The sequence below is a fragment of the Notamacropus eugenii genome, chromosome 3, assembly GCF_028372415.1.
Source record: "Notamacropus eugenii isolate mMacEug1 chromosome 3, mMacEug1.pri_v2, whole genome shotgun sequence".
NCBI classification, from domain to species: domain Eukaryota; kingdom Metazoa; phylum Chordata; class Mammalia; order Diprotodontia; family Macropodidae; genus Notamacropus; species Notamacropus eugenii.
This window is the reverse complement of record NC_092874.1, coordinates 319,376,594-319,396,248: the sequence shown is the minus strand read 5'-3', so window position 1 is coordinate 319,396,248 and position 19,655 is coordinate 319,376,594. Positions and strand designations below refer to the sequence as shown.

At 41.0% G+C, this 19,655-nt stretch overlaps 1 protein-coding gene and 1 pseudogene across 2 annotated transcripts in view; both read right to left on the bottom strand.

The window, feature by feature from the left end:
* Nucleotides 1-266: 266 nt before the first annotated feature.
* Nucleotides 267-19,655, bottom strand: part of LOC140496713 (integrin alpha-X-like) — a 42,781-nt gene continuing 23,392 nt past the window's right edge. For both annotated transcript variants that reach the window (XM_072596820.1, XM_072596822.1), the window contains 13 exons: nt 19,306-19,437; nt 19,126-19,199; nt 18,718-18,859; nt 12,868-12,987; nt 12,705-12,784; nt 12,222-12,305; nt 5,415-5,493; nt 4,828-4,935; nt 4,600-4,683; nt 4,278-4,391; nt 3,645-3,746; nt 3,040-3,150; nt 267-2,935 (listed from right to left, as the gene is read on the bottom strand). In XM_072596820.1, coding sequence (XP_072452921.1) covers nt 2,840-2,935; nt 3,040-3,150; nt 3,645-3,746; nt 4,278-4,391; nt 4,600-4,683; nt 4,828-4,935; nt 5,415-5,493; nt 12,222-12,305; nt 12,705-12,784; nt 12,868-12,987; nt 18,718-18,859; nt 19,126-19,199; nt 19,306-19,437 — 1,326 coding nt within the window. In that variant the 3' untranslated portion in view covers nt 267-2,839. The remainder of the gene's footprint in view (nt 2,936-3,039; nt 3,151-3,644; nt 3,747-4,277; nt 4,392-4,599; nt 4,684-4,827; nt 4,936-5,414; nt 5,494-12,221; nt 12,306-12,704; nt 12,785-12,867; nt 12,988-18,717; nt 18,860-19,125; nt 19,200-19,305; nt 19,438-19,655) is intronic.
* Nucleotides 5,566-12,092, bottom strand: LOC140531123 (retinitis pigmentosa 9 protein homolog pseudogene; annotated as a pseudogene).

The following is a 19,655-nucleotide window of genomic DNA, read 5'->3' as shown; positions in this document are numbered from 1 at the left end:
TGACTAGGACCCAATGGCCTTCAAAACTTAAAGGATTAAATGACTAAGTGGAATTCCAAGCACCTTGATAGGCAGGGTAGGAGAGATGTGGATCACTCCTGGCATCCTTCAAGTCATGGAACCTACTTGCAAGAGTGCTCCTGACTATAATGAACCTCTTCTTTTCTTATTCATACAGTTGAATAGAGGTATAAACCTATCTTCCCTCTGAATCTTGGTTTGCTCAGTTGTAAAAGTGTTGTTTGGGGATTAAATTAGAAGCATCATACAATTATGACTATTTTTATTATTCAATGCAACAACAAGCATTCATTAAAGGCATACCATGTGCCATGCACTGTAATAAAGTTCTAGGACAGAGATTCTTAACATTTTGGCTGTCTATTGAAGCCTATGAATCTCTTCTCAGAATAATGTTTTTAAAAGCATAAAATAAAATACATAGGATTGCAAAGGAATCCAATTATATTGAAATTGTCATCCCAACATTAAGGAAAAAAAAGTTCATACAATCTAGGTTAAAAAAAACATGCCTAGTGATGCAAAGACAAAAGTGCAATAATCCCTGTCCTCAGGGAGCTTTTATTCTAACAGAGAAATATGTATAGATTAAAACCCATACAGAATGTGGACACTTCAAGCAAGAATTATTTGTTTCCTTTGACCCCATGATTTTGGGTAGACAGGCAAGATTATGGGGGCCCAAGAAGCGATAAATTCATCCCTTTCACATGGGGGTGAAGTGTTTCACTGGGAATTTAAATTTAGAAAGTCTAGAACAGGCTCATTCGCAAAGGGCAGGGAAAAATATTAAGGCATTATGGCATCATGGATCTGAATTCAGAGGCAGGAAGATCTCCATTCAAATCCCACCTCAGACTCTTATGGTTGTGAAACCCTGGACAAATCATTTAGCTTCTCTCTGCCTCAGTTTCCTCTGCATATGTAAAATGAGAGAATTAGATATGATGGCCTCCAAGATTCCTTTCAGCTCTGAATTTATGATCCTATCATCTGATAACCTTTAAGAATTGGACTTGCCCCTTTTGACCCAACAATGCTGTTTCTAGGACTATATCCCAAAGAAATCATACAAATGGTAAAAGGTCCCACATGTACAAAAATATTTATAGCAGCTCTTTTTGTGGTGGCCAAGAACTAGAAATCGAGGTGATGTCCATCAATTGGGGAATGGCTGAACAAGTTGTGGTATATGAATGTAATGGAATACTATTGTGATGAGCAGGCAGACTTCAGAAAAACCTGGAAAGACTTATGAGGGGAGCAGAACCAGGAGAACATTGTACACCGTTACCGCCACACTGTACAATAACTAACTTTGATCAACTTGGCTCTTCTCAGCAATGCAAGGTTCTAAGGCAACTCCAAAAGACTCATGATAGAAAACACTACCCAAATGCAGAGAAAGAATTATGGCCCCTGAATGCAGATTGAAGTATACTATTTGCACTTTCCCTTTTTTGCTTTGTTTTTTCTTTCTTGTAATTCATTCCATTGGTTTTAATTCTTCTTTGCAACATGACTAATGTGAAAATAAGTTTAATGTGAATGTGTATAGATAGAACCTATGTCAGATTGCATGCCATCTTGGGGAAGGGGTTAGGGGAAAGAGAGGGAGGGGAAGAAAATTTGGAACTCAAAAGCTTGTGGAACTGAATATTGTGAACTAAAAATAAATAAATAAAATTTAAGAAAAGAATTGGACTTGTCTAACGATCTCTACCTAGCCTAAAGTGGAATATGGTGGAAGGACCTTTAGGAAGAAGAAAACAAGTGAAGGACTGATCTCTTCTTACTCTCTTCTCCCTAGTCCACTGACCTGAACTTTGGGGACCAGATGAAAGGTTATTCTCAGTGTTCTCCTTCCCTGGGGGCTGGGATAGAGGACCATGTATGGGAAATCACCATTGATGCTGACAGCCTGACACAGTGCCCTGAACTTTTTTCCCTTCCCTCCCCCCTTCTCACTTTGGGTAGCTAGTGTGAAAAAACAGCTTGTTCCCACTTCGAGGCTGATTTAAAAAAAAACCCTTCTAATCCCAGAATAGACAATCCCCGGTGGGTGTTTGTCAGTGTTTTTCAACCTTTGCTGGGAACTACATTCACTGTTTCTACTTCTTAGATACATGTACCCATTGTTGTTACTGTTTTTTTGTTATAAATTTCCAGTGGAAAACTGTGAGTTAGGAGTAATGACAATTTTGTGGCAATGAAGGGAACAGGGAGATAACTAACACCTTTATCCTTGTATGAAACAAAGATTTCTGGTACCTAGTGCTGGGAACCTTGTGCCTGGTGACTCTACCCTTTCCTATGCTTGATCCTCAACACTAACAGGACCAACCTACATTCAGGCACTATGTCACTCTAATTTATTTCCCATTAGAAAGGGAAGGGAGAAGACTGATTTTATTTATACAAAATCAAAATAATAGTTCCCCAGCCCTCCAGCCTGCCAGCCCCAAAAGGGAAGTGCCAAGGCTAACAGACAGATGGGTTGACTCAAGGGCAAGAGATTATATTCAAACATGCCAAAATGACAACGTTTCCCAGGAAGTGTGATAGGTTTTGCACATTCTGTTGTTGTGTCATATGAAGGACTCGGTTCCAGTCCTGGTCTGATGAAGTAGAGTTTACAGAAACAACCTGACAAATGGTTCTCATCTCAGACCTAACTTCGTCCAGGGAAAGGGAAGGCAGATTCCACTGCTAGGAGAACAGGCCCTAGGAAAATGAGATGGCTGTATTCTAGAAAAGTGGGATGACTGCACTCTAGGAAAGTAGGATGGCTGCATTCTAGGAAAGTAGGATGGCTGCATCAGGAGTTGGGAACCTGAGAGTCTTCATTTATCACATCATTCTCTTGGGCTGTATTTTCCATCATGTCCTTATACCGACGTTTGAAGAAACCAAGCTGTGGGTGGCACAAAAGGAAGTAAAATCAGGAAGGACAAGTCAGGAGGGAACTTAGAAGCATGGGAGAAGGGGGATGGTTGGGCTGGGGAGGAGGAGTCTTACCTTGTACAGTCCAATGGTGATGAGCGCCAGCAGCAGGAGCCCCCCCACAGTGCTGCCCAAGATGAGGGGGATGGGGTTGTGGATTTCCTTCTGTTCCACCACTGTCTCTATCTGATTTGGAAGAGACCCCATCAATCAATCAACATTTCTTCAATGCCTATTACATGCCAGACACTACGCTAAGCAAGTCCTTTCCATTTGAAAGGATCAGATTTTGTTGATAAATGTCACTATTATCTTAGTTAATAATTATACCTAGCATTTATATAATGCTTTACAAAATTATCTCATGTGAGCCTTACAACAAGCCAGAGAGGTAAGGGCGATCATTATCCCCATTTTACAGAGGAGGACACATACAACAACTAAGGTTAAATGTCTTGTCTGAACTCAGGTCTCCCTGACTCTAGGTCCAGCACACCACCTGAGCCCCCAACCATTTTTCTTCTGGGACTCCAGGGACCTGCCCCTATATAAAAGCATCTGAAGACCTATGGAGTGATTCACTTTTAATTGTGTGCTTTTAGCCTTAAGCCAGAAAGTCCACTAAATACCAACTTATATTAGACCAAGAAAATGGCCTTACCGACTCCATGGTCAGTTACCTGGGTTCTCAAAAAGGACTCTTGTCCTGGAAGCTGGGAATACTTTAATTCATCAAAACTTATTTTAGCTGAGCTCACAAACAACAGCTTCTTCTGCAGAGTCTGCCAAAGAAAGAAAGGAAGGCTGAAATAACTGGTTCTGGGGAAGTGACAGCGCATTGAAAATGTGTCTACTTTAGGGGTGGGGAAGAGCAGCATCTGAAAATGAGGACCACACAGCTGATTTGGACATAGGACCCTTGGGAGAAAGCCAAGGGCTATGAGAAGAGCACAGACACCAGGTTAGGGGTACTTAACCTCTTTTTGTGTGTCATGGACTCCTTTGTCAGTCTGGTGAAACCTATGAACCACTTCTTAGAATGATGTTTTTAAATGCATAAAATACATAAGATTACAAAGGAAACTAATTATATTGGAATGTAGTTACCAAAATATTTTTAAAAATCCATTAAAGAACAAGTTTATGGACCCCAGGTTAAGAACCTCTTTTATAGAAGATGTAGGTGTGAACCTCTCCTCTAATGATTGCTACCTGTGTGACCTCCCAGGGTCTCAGTTATCTCAGACATCCTTTGTCGTCTCTCCCAGTTCTAAAGCCATACTTCTACATCCTCCCCATCTGCCCCCACATACCTGGCTGATCCAGCCAAAGCTGAAATTGCCTTTAAGGATAAAGTGGATTTCCTCCTGGATTTTGAAGGTGGGGATATCACAGCCAATTCTCCAGCAGACAGCAATGGAGCAATTCTGAGGAGGAGAGAAGACTAGTTTCTGAAGGAGTCAGGTTTATGGTTCAGGGCTCAAAATAACATTGACCTCCATTTAGTTTGAGGCGAGAGAGTAGGGACAGTATGAGACAGAGGTATCTCTGATGTAAAATAACGGCCACTGAACGTAACATTGAACTTTTATGTTCTCTTAATAAACTAGAGATAATTCTGGAGTCCATCCTCACCAGCACTGGGCTCTTCTGGATGTGGGTCAGGAAGTCAGAGTGACTGGGTTCTTTTCTCTCTATGGCACATTGGATTGATGAGTCCTAGGGAGAGGAAAATCAGACAAAGAGACAAGGTCTGTAGTGTGAAATAGGAGGCAGAAGATTTGTTGGAAAAACAGGGAAGCTATGGTGCAGTTCAAAGAAGGGACATGGGAGAGTTAACTCTTGCACTTGATCCAAGATTACCTGGGGGTAAGTGATCTCAGTCAGATTCCACACAGACTCCTTGTTCAATTCCACAGGGACCCAAAAGTCTATGTGGACAGGTAGAGCCCTCTGTCCCAGGTTATTTATCTGAAGAGAGGATGCAAAACAACGTTTCAAATCCTGCCCTCTCTTTGGCTCTCCCTCAACTTACACTAGATTCTACTTCCATTCCCAAGCCATACATTTCACACCCAAGTACAAACAAACCCATTGAAATTGACTCTGGGGCAGTGGGGGGGTGGAGGGGGGGCAGTGTGGACCATGGTGGCCTATAAGACAGAGCTACCACTGATAAGTTTAGGTTGAAAGATGGCAAGTAGCCCATGCTCCAGAGGGACTTGACCCCCTCATGGAAGGCTGGGACACAAGGGTGTGGGATGCTACCCTGGGAGTGGGAGCAGGGGGTAATTTTTCTCTGTGCCTCTGGAGAACTGTGAGGCAAGGAAGAACCCCCACCCCATGTCTGTGCCATAGCGTAAAGCCCCATTTTTTCCATTCTAGTTTTGACTTCTTATTCACTATGTCTTTCCCCAGAACCCCAGGGGTTTTGGCCCCTCCTCCCTCACTCGGTATTTGTGTTCAGTCATGTTAATTTGCTTCTCTTCTGAAACTGAGAAGTTGAGATATTTGGTGGAGTCTTCAATGCTGGTGGAAAAAGAAAAAGTGTTAATGTAATAAAGCAACACCACAGAGAACCCCTGAATAAGCTTCATGCTGAACAAACTGGGTCAGTTTTGAGATTAGTTAGGCAGCATATACACAGAATTTGCAGTTAACAAGGTCCTTAGAGATCAGCTAGTCTAGAGGAAGTGACTTGGCCAAAGATACACAGCTGTGGTGCTGGGATGAATGGGGCCCTGTTGTGAACTGGGACAAAGAGACAATTGCTCAAGTAAAGACAATGGAAAGAGTAGTTGTTTGGGGAAAAGAATTCTATTGTGGCTTTGAAGTTTGGAGTGTTTTAGATGCTCTAATCACCTGCACATCTGGGAAACCACTGCCTGAGGAAATGAACGAAGGTATACTAGGGTATAGCAGGTACAAAAGGGCATGTGTAGGGCAGCTAGCTGGTGCAGGGGATAACCCTAACTTGAAATGCTTGCTGCTGCACTGGGACTTCAGTCAGGAAGATCCAAGTTCAAATTCAGCCTTAGACACTGACTGTGTGACCCTGGGCAAATCACTTAATCCCTATTTGCCTCAGTTCCTCATCTGTAAAATGGGAACATACTGGAGAAAGAAGTGGCAAACTACTCCAGTGTCTTTGCCAAGAAAAGCCCATGGACAATGTCCACGGGGTCATGTAGAGTCAGGCATCACTGAACAACTAGACAGCAATATATCGTGTGTGTGTTCATCCTTCGTTGCTGAAGAAGACCATGCCATCAGAGAAAAAAATGACATGACTTGCACTTGACTTTGCTTTGAGTGAGGGAGGGCTGTGCGGGTCACCAGCTCACTTCTCCTCCAGAGCCTTCTGAATCCAGTGACCAGATATTTATCAGGATGAGTGGAGATGACTCAGGTTGAGGCAATTGGGGTTAAGTGACTTGCCCAAAGTCACATAGCTAGTGAGTGTCAAGTGTCTGAGGTAAGATTTGAACTCAGGTCCTCCTGACTCCTGCACTGGTGCTCTAACCACTGCACCACCTAGCTGCCCCAGACAACAATATATTAGGTTTAGCAGAAAGTACCCCATTGGGAATCAGGTGACTTGCACTCTAATCCAGATGACCACTAACTTGCCATGTGGTCTTGGCCAAGTTTGTTTCTCTTCTTAGGTTCTCACTCTGTAAGAGGAAGGAGTTGAACTATACCTTTTCTAATGTAACTTCCAGTCATCAGTTCTAGGATCCCAGAGGCCATGACAAAAACTCACACACACACACATACATGTATGTGTATATATATAATCTATATATCTATACACATATATAACTTAATATGTATACACATATATTAATATATATGCACATATATAATATATATTTAGTTAACAGCGATTGACTTTTTAAACTTCAATGATAATTAACACTTTATGTAGTGTTTACTCTGTGACAGATACTATGCTAAGTGCTTTACAAATACTGTCCCATTTGATTATCACAACAAGCCTAGGAAGTAGGTGCTATTATGACCCCCTATTTTACAACTTAGGAAACTGAAGCAGGCTGATGAAGTGACTTGCCCAGGGTCACACAACTAGGAAGTGTCCGTAAGTAAGGTTGGATTTGAACTCAGGTCTTCCTGATTCCAGATTAGTCATTTTTACTTCCTGTGCACTGTCTCATTTGAAACTCTCAAGCAGCCTGCAAGATGGATATTATCCTCAGAAAGATTAGGGGCATGCTCAGAATTTCTTAGCTGCTGAGGGTCAGAGTTGGGATATGAACTTTGATTTTCCTGACTCTGAATCCAACCATCTGTGTCCTGTGCCACACAAGACCACTTAGCTTGGAAGAACCCTAGTTTAGATTAACAACTCAAACCATAAGATACTCCCTCTTCTGATGTCAAAATCTCTTCCTCTGGAAAATTCCAAATATCTTGGCCTTCATGGTCTGGGTTTGGGCCTTGCCCCATTGCTCTGGTGCTGGGGGTGATGCTGGTAAGGACAGAGGTGAGCAGAAAGGAAGCATGCCTTCCCTTCTGCCCAGTAAGAAATAAAATAGCAGATTAAATTTGAAAGTATTTCTAGCATTCCCTCTCTCCGCTAAGAACACTGGATGTGGAATCAGGTGTCCTAGGTTCTAACTCTTATTCTACTGTTTACTACCCATGTAACCTTGGGTTACATCACTTAACCTTGGTGGGTCTCGGTTTACTCATCTGTAAAATGAGCAAATTTTGATTTCTCTTATGATTTCTCTTTTTATACATTTTCTTTTTCTTTTATTTTTCTCAATTACATGTAAACATGTAATTCTTAAACATTTGTTCAAAAAGTTTAACATTTGTTTTTTTAAAAAAATTGAATTCCATACTCTCTCCCTCCCTTCTTCCTCTGTTCCTTCCTTGAAAAGTAAGCAATTTGATATAAATTATATATAGGTAGTTGTGCAAAAACATTTCCATACTAACCATGTGGCAAAAGAAAATGGAGACCCCCTCAAAAACACCCAAGAATAATAACAAAAAATTTTAAAAAGTATGCTTCAAACTGCATTCAGACTCGATCACTTCTTTCTCTGGAGATGGAGAGCATTTTTCAGTTTTTCAGAAGAGTAGATGCTTTTTAAAGCCTCTGACCCCATGCTGTTGCTCACTCCCTGCAGTTAATCACCCTTCCTGCAGCTGCTCACACCTCTGCTTACTAGCCCTTAGATCTAGCACTACTTTCCTTCTGCAAACTCAAACCACTGGCCACATCCTCCTCTGGTTCACCTCTCACCTCAAACAAAAAGAGCCTTTAGAAAAGGTCAGTGGTTATTAACTGGTACATTTTCATTTCAGAGACCCCTTGGGAGCATAGCAAGCTTGTCCAAAGTGCCTGATAGGATGATGAATTGAGTTTGACTTCAGGATTGTGCAAAGTCTGTATGCTCACTGCCAATGTCCTATGGCCAAAGGAAACGACCTGTTACAGTGCCCATCACTTTCTTCTTTTTTTTTTTTTTTTTTGCTTAAGTACATGTTTTTAATAGTTTTTTTTTCTTTTTGTTCTGTACTGGGGAGTAGGTTGGAGTGTGAAGGAGAGGGGAAGGATTTTTGCTGATTGAAAATAATTTTTCTAAATATTTTGTGAAACAGTTACTTTAGTGCAGTGTCAAATTCTAAAACAAAATGATTACAATGAAGATATTTCATATAGTTGCCTTTTTCCATATGCCACCATTATAATTCAAACATTCTCTTGTCAACAGCAAGGACGTTCACTTTTAAGTCTGGGATAGTTAGCTAAGTTTTATTATCCAACACCTGACAGCATTTACTTGCAACTGCTAAAGATCTAGAATTTTGAAGTAAGTCAACCTACAGCCCCATTAACCCTCTGCTTTTGTGGGGGAATCTCTTTTGGAAATACCTAGAATATCTTCACATTTATCATAAACTACAGTCATCAGGGAAGATGACAATGAGAATCTCGCAGTATGGCATATATAAGCAGCAACTTAACATCATGTTGAGTTCATCACTGTTGGCAGCAAGAGCAAGATGCCATCAAAGTGATGCTAATGACACACATTTCTTGGTTCCTTTTTCTGTCAAGTGAGGCCCTTTTATGGCTACTTCTACTTTGTACCTATGACATTCAACTATGATTCTTGAGTCACAAGGTCTGAAGATTACTTTTTAGTCAGAGTCTGAACTCTCATTTGACTTCGATTTGTGCTTTTTTTTCTTTTTCTTTTTCTTCTCCTTTTTCCTCTTCTTATGTTTCTCCTTCTTCTTTCTCTTATGCTTCTCCTTACATTCTGAGGAGCTGGAAGTACTGCTGTCTTGATCTGAGGTAGAATCCTCCAGTAGCTTCTTTAGCCATTGTATCCTCACATCTTTTTCATGATGCTTATTCTCCCTTATAATGTCATACATGGGATCTTCATGTGCTACTCTGAATTGTTCTAATTTCTGATTGCCTTTGATAAAGAACGGGCACTCTTTGTCACCTGTTCTGTGTCCATACCGTTTACAGCGCCAGCATTGCATAAACTTGACTTCTTTCCCCAGGGGCATCCAGAGTCCTTTAGTTGGAGCATGAGCCAGAAATTCTCTGGCATGTTCATTGCCCGGTACATCTGGTATACAGTCTTCTGGCTTGGTCTCATCTTCCTTGATAAGTCCAGGAGGAGGTTTTTCATAAAAGGACTCGAGGTGCTGCAGCTGCTCCCGCTGCTGCGCGTCCCGCCGGCGCCGCTGCTGCTCCAGCTCGGCCGGCCCCCGGCCCGCTTGGGGGGCGGAGTGCCCATCACTTTCGACAATGTGAATGGAAGTGGTGGACTGCTGGCCTTGTAGTCAGCAAGACCTGAATTCACCCTTGATGAAAATCACTCAATCTCAGTGCCTCAGGAGATTTTCTATTAGATTATCAGTTCCAGAATAGATGCTGGTCTGCATTAGTAGAAGGAATTTCTTATGCTGAAAAGATAACAAGCATAGTCCAAAAAAACCCCCAAACCAACTAAAAAAGCCAAAAGGCTTCTTATTTTATTAGGGACTATAAGTCTCAGCACATCTAGGTGATAAGTAGATGCTTACTAAATGTTTCCTGAGCCAGTTTTCAAGTACTTTGGTCTCATCTGCTCACAGTGGCTAGGGATCCAAAGACAAACATGAAACACATGTAAAAGACATTGGAGTGGTTTTCCCTTTCCTTCCCAGCTCATTTTTACAGAGGAGGAAACTGAGGCAAACAGGGTTAACTGACTTGCCCAGCGTCACACAGCTTGTAAGTGTCTGAGGCCAGATTTGAATTCAGGAAGATAAATCTTTTTGACTCCAGGCCAGCATACTATTTACTGGGCAACCTAGGGGCCTCGATATTCTAATATGAAGGACAATAACAAATCATACTAACGTAAAACTGCAGCTCACAGGAATCTAAAGAGAAACATGAAATACTCCCTGGCCTCAAGGACACAATGCAGGCGTTCAACAAAGTTTTGTTGACTTTATTTGATTTGTTGTTGTCATTCCTTTGCTCAACAACTTTCCATGGCTCCCTATTAACTAACATCTTTTTAAAAAGTCTTCTAATGCAGTCGTGGGGAGGGAGGGGAGTAGTGGGGGGCAGGTGGGGGGGGATAAAATCGCAATTGTATGGCAGTGATTGTTAAACATTAAAAAATGAAAATAAAAATAAAAAAAAGAAAGTTCCCTGGTAGCAGAGACATTTAAGTGAGCTGTCCAGGGTCATAGAGCCAGGATGTGATAGAGGAGCAAGAATCAAACCCAGGTCTTTGTGACTCTGATGTCAACTTTCTTTGTACTGCATTATTAGCCTGTCTCTCAATGATAACTTTTCTGATTACAAAGCAAAAATAAATAAATAAATAAATAAAATAAAAAAATAAAAAAATAAAAAGTCTTCTATCTGACTTCCAAAGTCCCTAGCAGGCCCTAGCAGCTATGTGGTGCAATATAGTGAGTGCTAGGCAAGCAGTCAGGAAGCACGTGGTGCAGTATAGCAAGTGCTAGGCAAGCAGTCAGGAAGACCTGAGTTTAAATACAGTCCTGATCCTTAACAGCTGCGTGACCTTGGACAAAATAGTTAATCTCAATTTCCTCATCTGTAAAACGGAGGTGATAAGAGCACCCACTTCCCACGGTTGTGGTAAGGATCAGATAATACTTCAAATGTGCCTAGCACTATATAAATGTTCACCTGCCTCACCCCTTAACTTTTACTCCTCTTAAAACTCTTCCTTCAGAGCCCCTCAGCTCCAACCCAACTGGTCTCTTCACTGCCCTCTGAAAAAACCATGTTTTCTTTTTCTTCGATGTGTCCATTGTTCAAGACCAGCTGAAGTCTCATCTTTTCTGTAAAATCACTCTGTGAGGTCACCCAAAATATAGACTGACTTGTTCCTTCCTAGAACTTTTAGAGAATGGGAAGTAAGGAATTAACACTTGATTATCTTGTCTTTGTCTGTTTCTTGGTCATAAGTTTTATTTCCACCACAAGTTTGTAAAAGTAATGAAAGTAGGGGCAGGGATTATATCTTTTCCTTGGGCTGTTAGTCTGAATAGAAATGAGTCAAACCAGTTCTGGAAAGAGGCCTGGATTTGGAACCACCAGCACCTGGGTTTGGGTCCTGGTTTTACCACTTATGTGTGTGACTCTTTCTCTGAGGCTCAATGTCCTTACTTATTAAATGGGAATAATGACACATGCTACTGCCCTCCCACAACCATTGGGAAAATGCAGTGAGATGATGTGTTTTGTGTAACTTTAGTTCTAAATAAATATCATCTTTATATGAAAGTGCTTCACATAGAAGGAAATCTATAAATGTGAGAGGCAGTGCTCTTTCTGGCACTCAGGCTGTCATGATTAACATGACATCTTAAATTTTTTTAAAGTCATGTCTGACTCTTCATGACTCCATTTTGGACTTTTCTTGGCAAAGACATTATGGTGGCTTGAAATTTCCTTCCCAGCTCATTTTGCAGAGGAGGAAACTGAGGCAAACAATGTTAACTTTCTTTCCCAGGGTGACACAGCTAGTAAGTTGTCCAAGGCAAGATGTGAATTTAGGAAGATGAATCTTTTTGACTCCAGGCCCAACATACTATCTACTGGGCATCCTCGGAGCCTCAATATTCTAATATGAAGGACAGTACCAAAATCACATTAACGTAAAAGGTCTGCTCCTAGAGGCGTTATGAAGGAGGCCCTTGGGGATGACTGAGTATTACAGAACAGAGCATGGTACCTGTTGATCACTGTGTAGATGGCGTATTTCACTGGTAGTTTCAGCTGGAAGATGTTTTTACTGGTCATAGGTGTGTTATTCTCACTGGCAAAAAAAGAGAAAGGAAATCATCTGGGAAGGGACCCCAGAGGAGAAGGCTTCCATGCTTTGGGTAGGAGAAGCTGACCTCAAGTCAAGTTAAGAAATATTTATCAAGTTCCTCTGCATGCCAGGCACTGTACTGAGCTCAGGGGATACAAAGAATGGCAAAAGCAATCCTTGCCCTCATGGAGCTGATAATCTAAAGGGGGAGAAGACACAAAACAGCTATGGACAAACAAGACATGCACAGCACCATTTGGAGATGAGGCCCTAGAATTAAGGGGTGCCAGGAAAGGCTTCTTACTATGCTAAATACTATATGTCTCAGCACACAGCATACAGTAGGAGTTTAGTAAAGGTTTCCTGAATGAATGAGCAACTGTTCATGTACTTTGGTCCCACCTGCTCACAGTGGCTTTGATGAGCATCTGATCTCCAAAGCTGGCTGTAGGGGACACATGAAATGCCATTATGAAAGTAGCCTGAAACAGAAGGTAGAATGTCATGGGATGAATGAAATACGAAAGAGTAGCGAGAGGACAAGCTGGCACGTGAAGATGCTGACCTTGGCTCCCATACGGAAGATTGGGTGGTTGATGCTACAGCTGCTGTTTCTCAAACTCAGGTCTGAGGCTGCTGCTGAATCACAAGCCAGACGTGGGACATGCATCTGATGCCTGGAAGTCTAGATGGGGGAAAGAGGTATAAGAAATCTAACCCATCAGTTGAGAATAAAGTAAAGATATAAGGAGGGTCTGCGAGGACTCCAGCTATTAAAGACACATACAGCCTTAAAGTTGGAAGGGACATTTAGAGGTTATTGAGTTTAGCCTACTACTCCATGAAAGGAACCCCTTCCAGGGGCTGCTAGGTAGTGCAGTGGAGAGAGTGCAGGACCTGGAGTCAGGAAGACCTAGTTCAAATCCAACCTCAGACGCTGATTGTGTGACCCTGGGCAAGTCATTTAGCCTCTGTTTTTTCACCTATAAAATGGGAATAACAGAATCTAGTTTGCAGGGTTAGGGAGATTAAATGAGAAATATATGTGAAAGGGTTTAGCACACTTAATACTATATAAATGCTCATTCCCCCCTTCACTCCTTCTTTTCCCTAAGGCACCTCTGACTAGTAATCATCTTACTTTTTGAATGTTCCCAAGTGAGGGGAGACCTTACTGTCTCACAAGTATGGTTTGTGTTTTTGCCAGGAAGTTCTTTTTTTTATTGTGCCAAGAGCTGTCTTCTGTTTCTACTCACTGGTTCCCAGTTCTGCTTTTTGGAGCATCATAGAGCCACTGTAATCTCCCTTCCCCATCTCACCCCCGCCCTCCACATACACACTTGAAGATAACTAGCATGTTTCTCCATAATCTCTTTTTCACATTGTCTTGAGTTTCTTCTACTTTCTTATATGGCACTAAATTAATGTACTGTGGGGAGTAGAAAGAAGTAAGAAAGTCTTAGATTTTGGGGTCACTTACCTATTGTTTCTAAATTCTTCATTCTCCTGGTTGTCATTCTCTGGAGACAATGATTTTTCATTGTCACTCTTAAATTGTGACATCCAGAATTGAATTCAGTATTCTGAGCAGGGTCTAATAGGCCCAGAGGAACATAGTACTATTATTTTTCTCTTTTTTTGGACTCTGTGTTTGCATCAGGAGCAGCTAGGTGGCACAAGGGATGGAGCTCTGGCCCTGGAGTCCAGGGGAACTGAGTTCAAATCAGGATTCAGACACTTACTAGCTATGTGACTCTGGGCAAGTTTAACCTTAACCCTGTTTGCCTCAGTTTCTTCATCTGAAAAATGAACTAGAGAAGGAAATGTCAAACCACTCTAGTATCTTTGCCAAGAAAACTACAAATGAAGTCATGGAAAGTCAGATGCAATTGAAATGATTCAACCACCACCACTACCACATTTGCATCAAATAGCTGAGCCTAAGATTGTATGGAGAGAAACCACAGCTTAGTGGACAGAGCCTTAGAGCTAGAGTAGGAAAATCTGCCTCTGACACTCACCAGCTAACTTTGTGACCGTGGGCAAGTCACTTAACTTCTTAGAGGCTCAGCTCTGTGAGGATAATAAAAACCGAATATACAGGGTTGCTAAAAGGCTCAAATGAGATTATGCAAACTTAAAGCACCATGTAAATGCCAATTATTGTTATTAATTATCTCTTTTAGTAGAAGTTTCACACAGAGTCTGTATAGCAGGGCCAATAGCATGAATGACTGCAATGCTTTCCATAATGGGATCTCTGTAGTTCCATATCCCTGTTAACAATGTATACGAGGAAGTGCTTGCTATTTTTTCTAGATTACTTATTTATTTTTCAAATTTATTAATTTGTTTGTTTTCAGTTTTCAACATTAACTTCCATAAATTTTTAATCTTCTCCCTCTCCTTCCTCACTCTCTCCCCAAGATGACAGGCAATCTTATATAGGCTCTATACATACATTCCTACTGAAACATTTACACATCAGTTATGGTTGCATAGAAGAATTAGAATGAATGGGAGAAACCATGAGAAAAACAAAATAAAAAACAATAAAACACAACAAAAAAGAAAATAGTCTGCTTCATTCTGTGTTCCAATTCTCTAGCTCTTTCTCTGGATATAGATGGCATTTTGCATTATGTCCTTTGGAAATATTTTAGGTGCTTCCATTGCTGATAAAGACTAAGTTTATCAAAATGAATCCTCACACACTGTGGTTGTTACTGTGTATAATGTTCTCCTGGTTCTGCTCACTTCACTCAGCATCGGTTCATATAAATTTTTCCAGGTTTTCCCGCTGCTCATCATTTCATATAGCACAGTAGCACTCCATCACATTTATATACTACAACTTGTTCAGCCATTCCCCAATTAATGGACATCCCCTCAATTTCCAATTCTTGGCCACCACAAAAAGAGCTGCTATAAATATTTTTGTACATGTGAGTGCTTTTCCCATCTTTAGGATCTCTTAGGGATAGAGCTTTAGAAGTGATATTACTGGATCAAAGGGTATGTACTGTGTTTGCTATTTTACTGCTGTTCAATTGTTTTCAGTTGTGCCTAACTCTTTATGACTTCATTTGGGGTTTTCTTGGCAAAGATACTGGAATGGCTTGCCATTTTCTTTTCCAGTTCATTTTTTACAGATGAGGAAATTGAGTCAAACAGTGTCTAATAAGTGTCTGAGGTCACATTTGAACTCAGGAAGATGAGTCTCCCTGACTCCAGACCTAGCATTTTATTCACTTCGTCACCAAACTGCTATGTAGGATTCATGTAATTGTAATCACCAATTTTCTTTCATTAATGTAAATGAATTGTTATTGTTTACCAGAAAGCGTGTGTGTGTGTGTGTGTGTGTGTGTGTGTGTGTGTGTGTAAATAAATTGAGACCTTTTCCTCCTTAAGGTCAGAATCCTTGTGAAGTCTCTCTACCCTTCCCCTCTATCTAGATAAGCAATCATATATAGAGTTTGAAGGGCAACTTCTAACTATAAAGCAAGAATTCTTAACCAGGGCTATATAGATGCCCCAAAGGAACATGGTACTAGGGGATAGATTTCAGGGGATCCATGCACTTACATAGGAAAAAAAATTACATCTTTCCTGTCACTAATTGAGATTTAGCATTTTTTTCCCAATTATTTTAAAACATAATTCTAAACAAGGATCCATATAATTCACTGGACTGTCAAAAGGGTCTATGACACACAAGAAAAGGCTAAGAAATCTCATTTTAGAGCAGTGACTCTGGTGTAATCTCCAAGGCCATTTCTCTTGATTTTGGTCAAGTGTGTTAGCGACAACAAAATTTTAAAAAGCCTCTTTTGGATGCTTTGACAATCTTCCCCTTCCTTGAGCAATTTCATGATTTTGCCTTAAATCCTTAAACTTGGGAAAATCTGTCTCCAAAATTGTGATAATGTTCATTCACTTTATCTGAAAATGTGTGCTTCATTCTGGTTTGTCAGCTCTCTGCCCCGAGATAGTAAGAATGATTCCTTGTCAGTTTTGGGGGACATGATTTGTCATTGGGTTGATCATGGTTCTTAGAGCTTTCATAGTTGTTTTTCCTTTGGGGTGTTGTCACTTTATACCTTTTTCCCTAGGTTAATTCATTTCACGTTGCCATAGTTTTTTATAAGTCCTCCCTTGTTTCTCTTAATCTGTCTCAGTGAATAATATTTCATTAGAAATTCATGGCTCAGAGAGAGTGTAAGTAGCAACTGTTTCTGTTTTGGGCAGAAACTGAGGATCTTCACTTCCCAGACTGATCTTTTTGTGAAGGTCGTCTTTTGCCTCAGTTCTTACCTAGCCCTTTAACGCCTAATGAGTGTTGCCTCAGACAAACTAAGAACTGGAACGGACTTGAGCTTAAGAAGGCCAAGGTCTCCCACTGCTTCCAGGGTCATCCCAGTTGTCCTGACCAGTTATGACTGCCTCACTTAAATTCAACTCACTTGCAAGTCAAGAAGTCTCCCTCCTGATGTCATTGGTCCTCTTTGAGAAGGAACAACGAGCAAATGAGTACCCTTTTTTAGTGCTCTAGATTTTATAGTTAAAAGGCTAAAAATTCTAAGAAGAGATAGGAAGTATGATTCCTCCAGTTCCATCTTCACCATTCAATTCAGCCAATCACTGTCCTAGAATCCCTTGAAAATTCAAAAAAATCTAAGCATCTTTATTGAGTGTCAGAAATGAGGGTGGGGAATAGGGGGTGGAAGAGGGCATTGAGTCACAACTCCCTCTCCCTCCAGTTATCTTTGGAGCTGCCCCTGCCCCTCTTTTTCCTCTCCTCTAGTCTCCAGCTGATTTGAGAAAGCCTCTGAGCTGTCCACAGACTCATCTCTGGTGTTGCAACCTTTCTGGAACTCCTAGTGTTTACCATCTACCCTTTCTCAAGAAGGAAAAAAAAAATTATTGAATCATGGTCTTTTGACTCAGAAGGAAATGTAAGTTCAGAGTTAGCAAGTCATACTATAAGAAGGTGAATTGACAAAGGAAGCCCATTAGTTGGGGAATAGCCAAACAAGCTGTGGTATAGGATTGTAATGGAATATTATTGCGATGTAAGAGATGGTAAGTAAGATGATTTCAGAAAAACCTGGAAAGACTTACATGAACTGATGCAAAATGAAGTGAATAGAACCAGGAGAATGCTGTACACTGTAACAGCAATATTGTTCAATGAAGAATTGTGAATGACTTAGCTATTCTCAGCACTACGGTGATCCGAGATAATATCAAAGGTCTAATGATGAAGCATACTATCCACCTCCAGAGAAAGAACTGATATTGACTGAATACAGACTGAAGCAAGCTGTTTTTCACTTTCTCTTTTTCTTTTATTTGAGTCTTCTTGTACAAAATGACTAACATGGAAATGTTTTACATAAAAAAAAAAAAGGAGTCAGTTTCCAAAGGGAAAAAAAGAAGTTAGACTGAAATTTCTTCACATTCTTTTACTTCCCCCACTGGCCAAGCTGAGACCACAAGCCTTGTCAGTCTCAGGTATCTAGTAAAGACCCAATTCAAAACATAGGCCTGAGAATCATCTCAATTTGTCTTTTCCTATCCTGAAACCTCTACTGCCTACAGGGAATGCCCTTTGAGACTCCTCTTAGATTTGTTAATTTTGTGGATGTGTCCATTTTCTGCCTCCCATGGGTGTGGTAGTTGATTACAAATCATTCATTTGGGGGGCAATTGTCACTCAAAATAGGAAGTAATGAAGAGGGAGATCTAATTCATTCTCCTCTTCAATTATTCTCTATGAAGCCCAAGAAGAGTATGTGAGAAATAGCATGGTGCAGTGCAATAGTACACTAGACTTGGAGTTAGGAAGACTCAGGTTGAATCCTACCAAAGATGCTTACTAGCTGTGTGATCCTGGGCAAGTCTCTTAACCCCTTGTGCCCCAGTTTTGTATGGGTAAAATAAGGGAGTTGGGCTCGATGGTTTCAAAGATCTCTTCTGGTTCTAAATGTATAATTCTAGGAAACTTGACATTTCTTTTTGAGGAGAGAAGGGGGGGAAAACAACACATTAAAATGATATTTGATCAACAAAGAAGCACTGGCCCACAATCAGATATTTTCTCCACAAACCTGACAAGTTAGGTCTTCCCCATTCTGTATCTGCGCAGCTGAACCTTGGAGTTTACATTTGTCTTTGTTTATTTCTATTCTGAATGTGATCCTTCATTCTACTCCCTATGTGTCTTATATATAACTGTTGCTTATGTGTTGTTTTTGCCATTAGAAAGTAGGTTCTATGGAAGCATTGAACATATGCCTTTCTCTGTATCCTCAGTGCTTAACTTGGTACCTGGAATATAGCAAGTACCCCACAAACGTTGTTCTGTTGCTTTTCAGCTTTTCACACCTCATTCGTTAAGGAGCTAGTTTACCTGGGCCACTGACACTCGACGGTAGGCCAGTCCTGTGGGATATGTAAAGGTGACCATGGTACCGTAAGAATCCTCACCCTCGTTCTTCACTGTCACTTCAATTTCCAGATCGAGGAAGTACCCCACCAGCAAGGTGTGAATTCTGAAGAGGGAAGGGAATTAAGATGGAAAATTTCCATTTGAAATTGTAGCTGGGTTTGGCCATGGAAGGGTGGGAGACTGTTGGGACACATAACTGGTTACATGGGTTCTAGGCAAAGAGTCCATATAACTGGTTACATGGGTTCTAGGCAGAGTCAGGTTGTCAGAGAAAACTGAAGGTCAAAGTGCAGAGGTGGAAGACAAACGTCCTGGATTTTGTGAGAGAAGCGTAGGGATTGGAGAGAGGATAAAAGCGAAGTATCTCACCTGGAGAAACTGAAAGTGACACTAAGATCATCTTTACAGATGTGATCATCACCACAATTCTTTTCAAAAGGGAGCTGTGAAAGAGAAGAAAGTAGGATTTCATTCTGGAGCTTCTTTCTTTCTACTTTCTGAAGTCCCATCAACCTCTCATCATCAAAGTATCAAAAGACTGGGACGTACAGCTCCCGTGAAGTGGTTCTGAGAGCCCATCGCTAGAACAGGTCGGAGGTTTCCAGAAGAAGGGATGGGCTGTCCCTCCAGAGTGAAGTTGAGGCGCAGAATGATGGGAGTCACAGAGTCCTCCACACATTCCTGTAGGAATCAATCAATGAATGAACTGATTGAAAAGCTTTTTCTAGGCACCTACTATGTGCAAGGCACTGTGCTAGTTACTGGGAATGCAAAGATAAAAGAGAACCAGGTAGTTTGGCCCTGAGTTCTCCAACTGTCCAATCCACCCACACTGTCTTCTCAGAATACAAGTTTACTATCAGCTCATTCTCTTCTTGCTCAAACCCTCTACTGGTTCT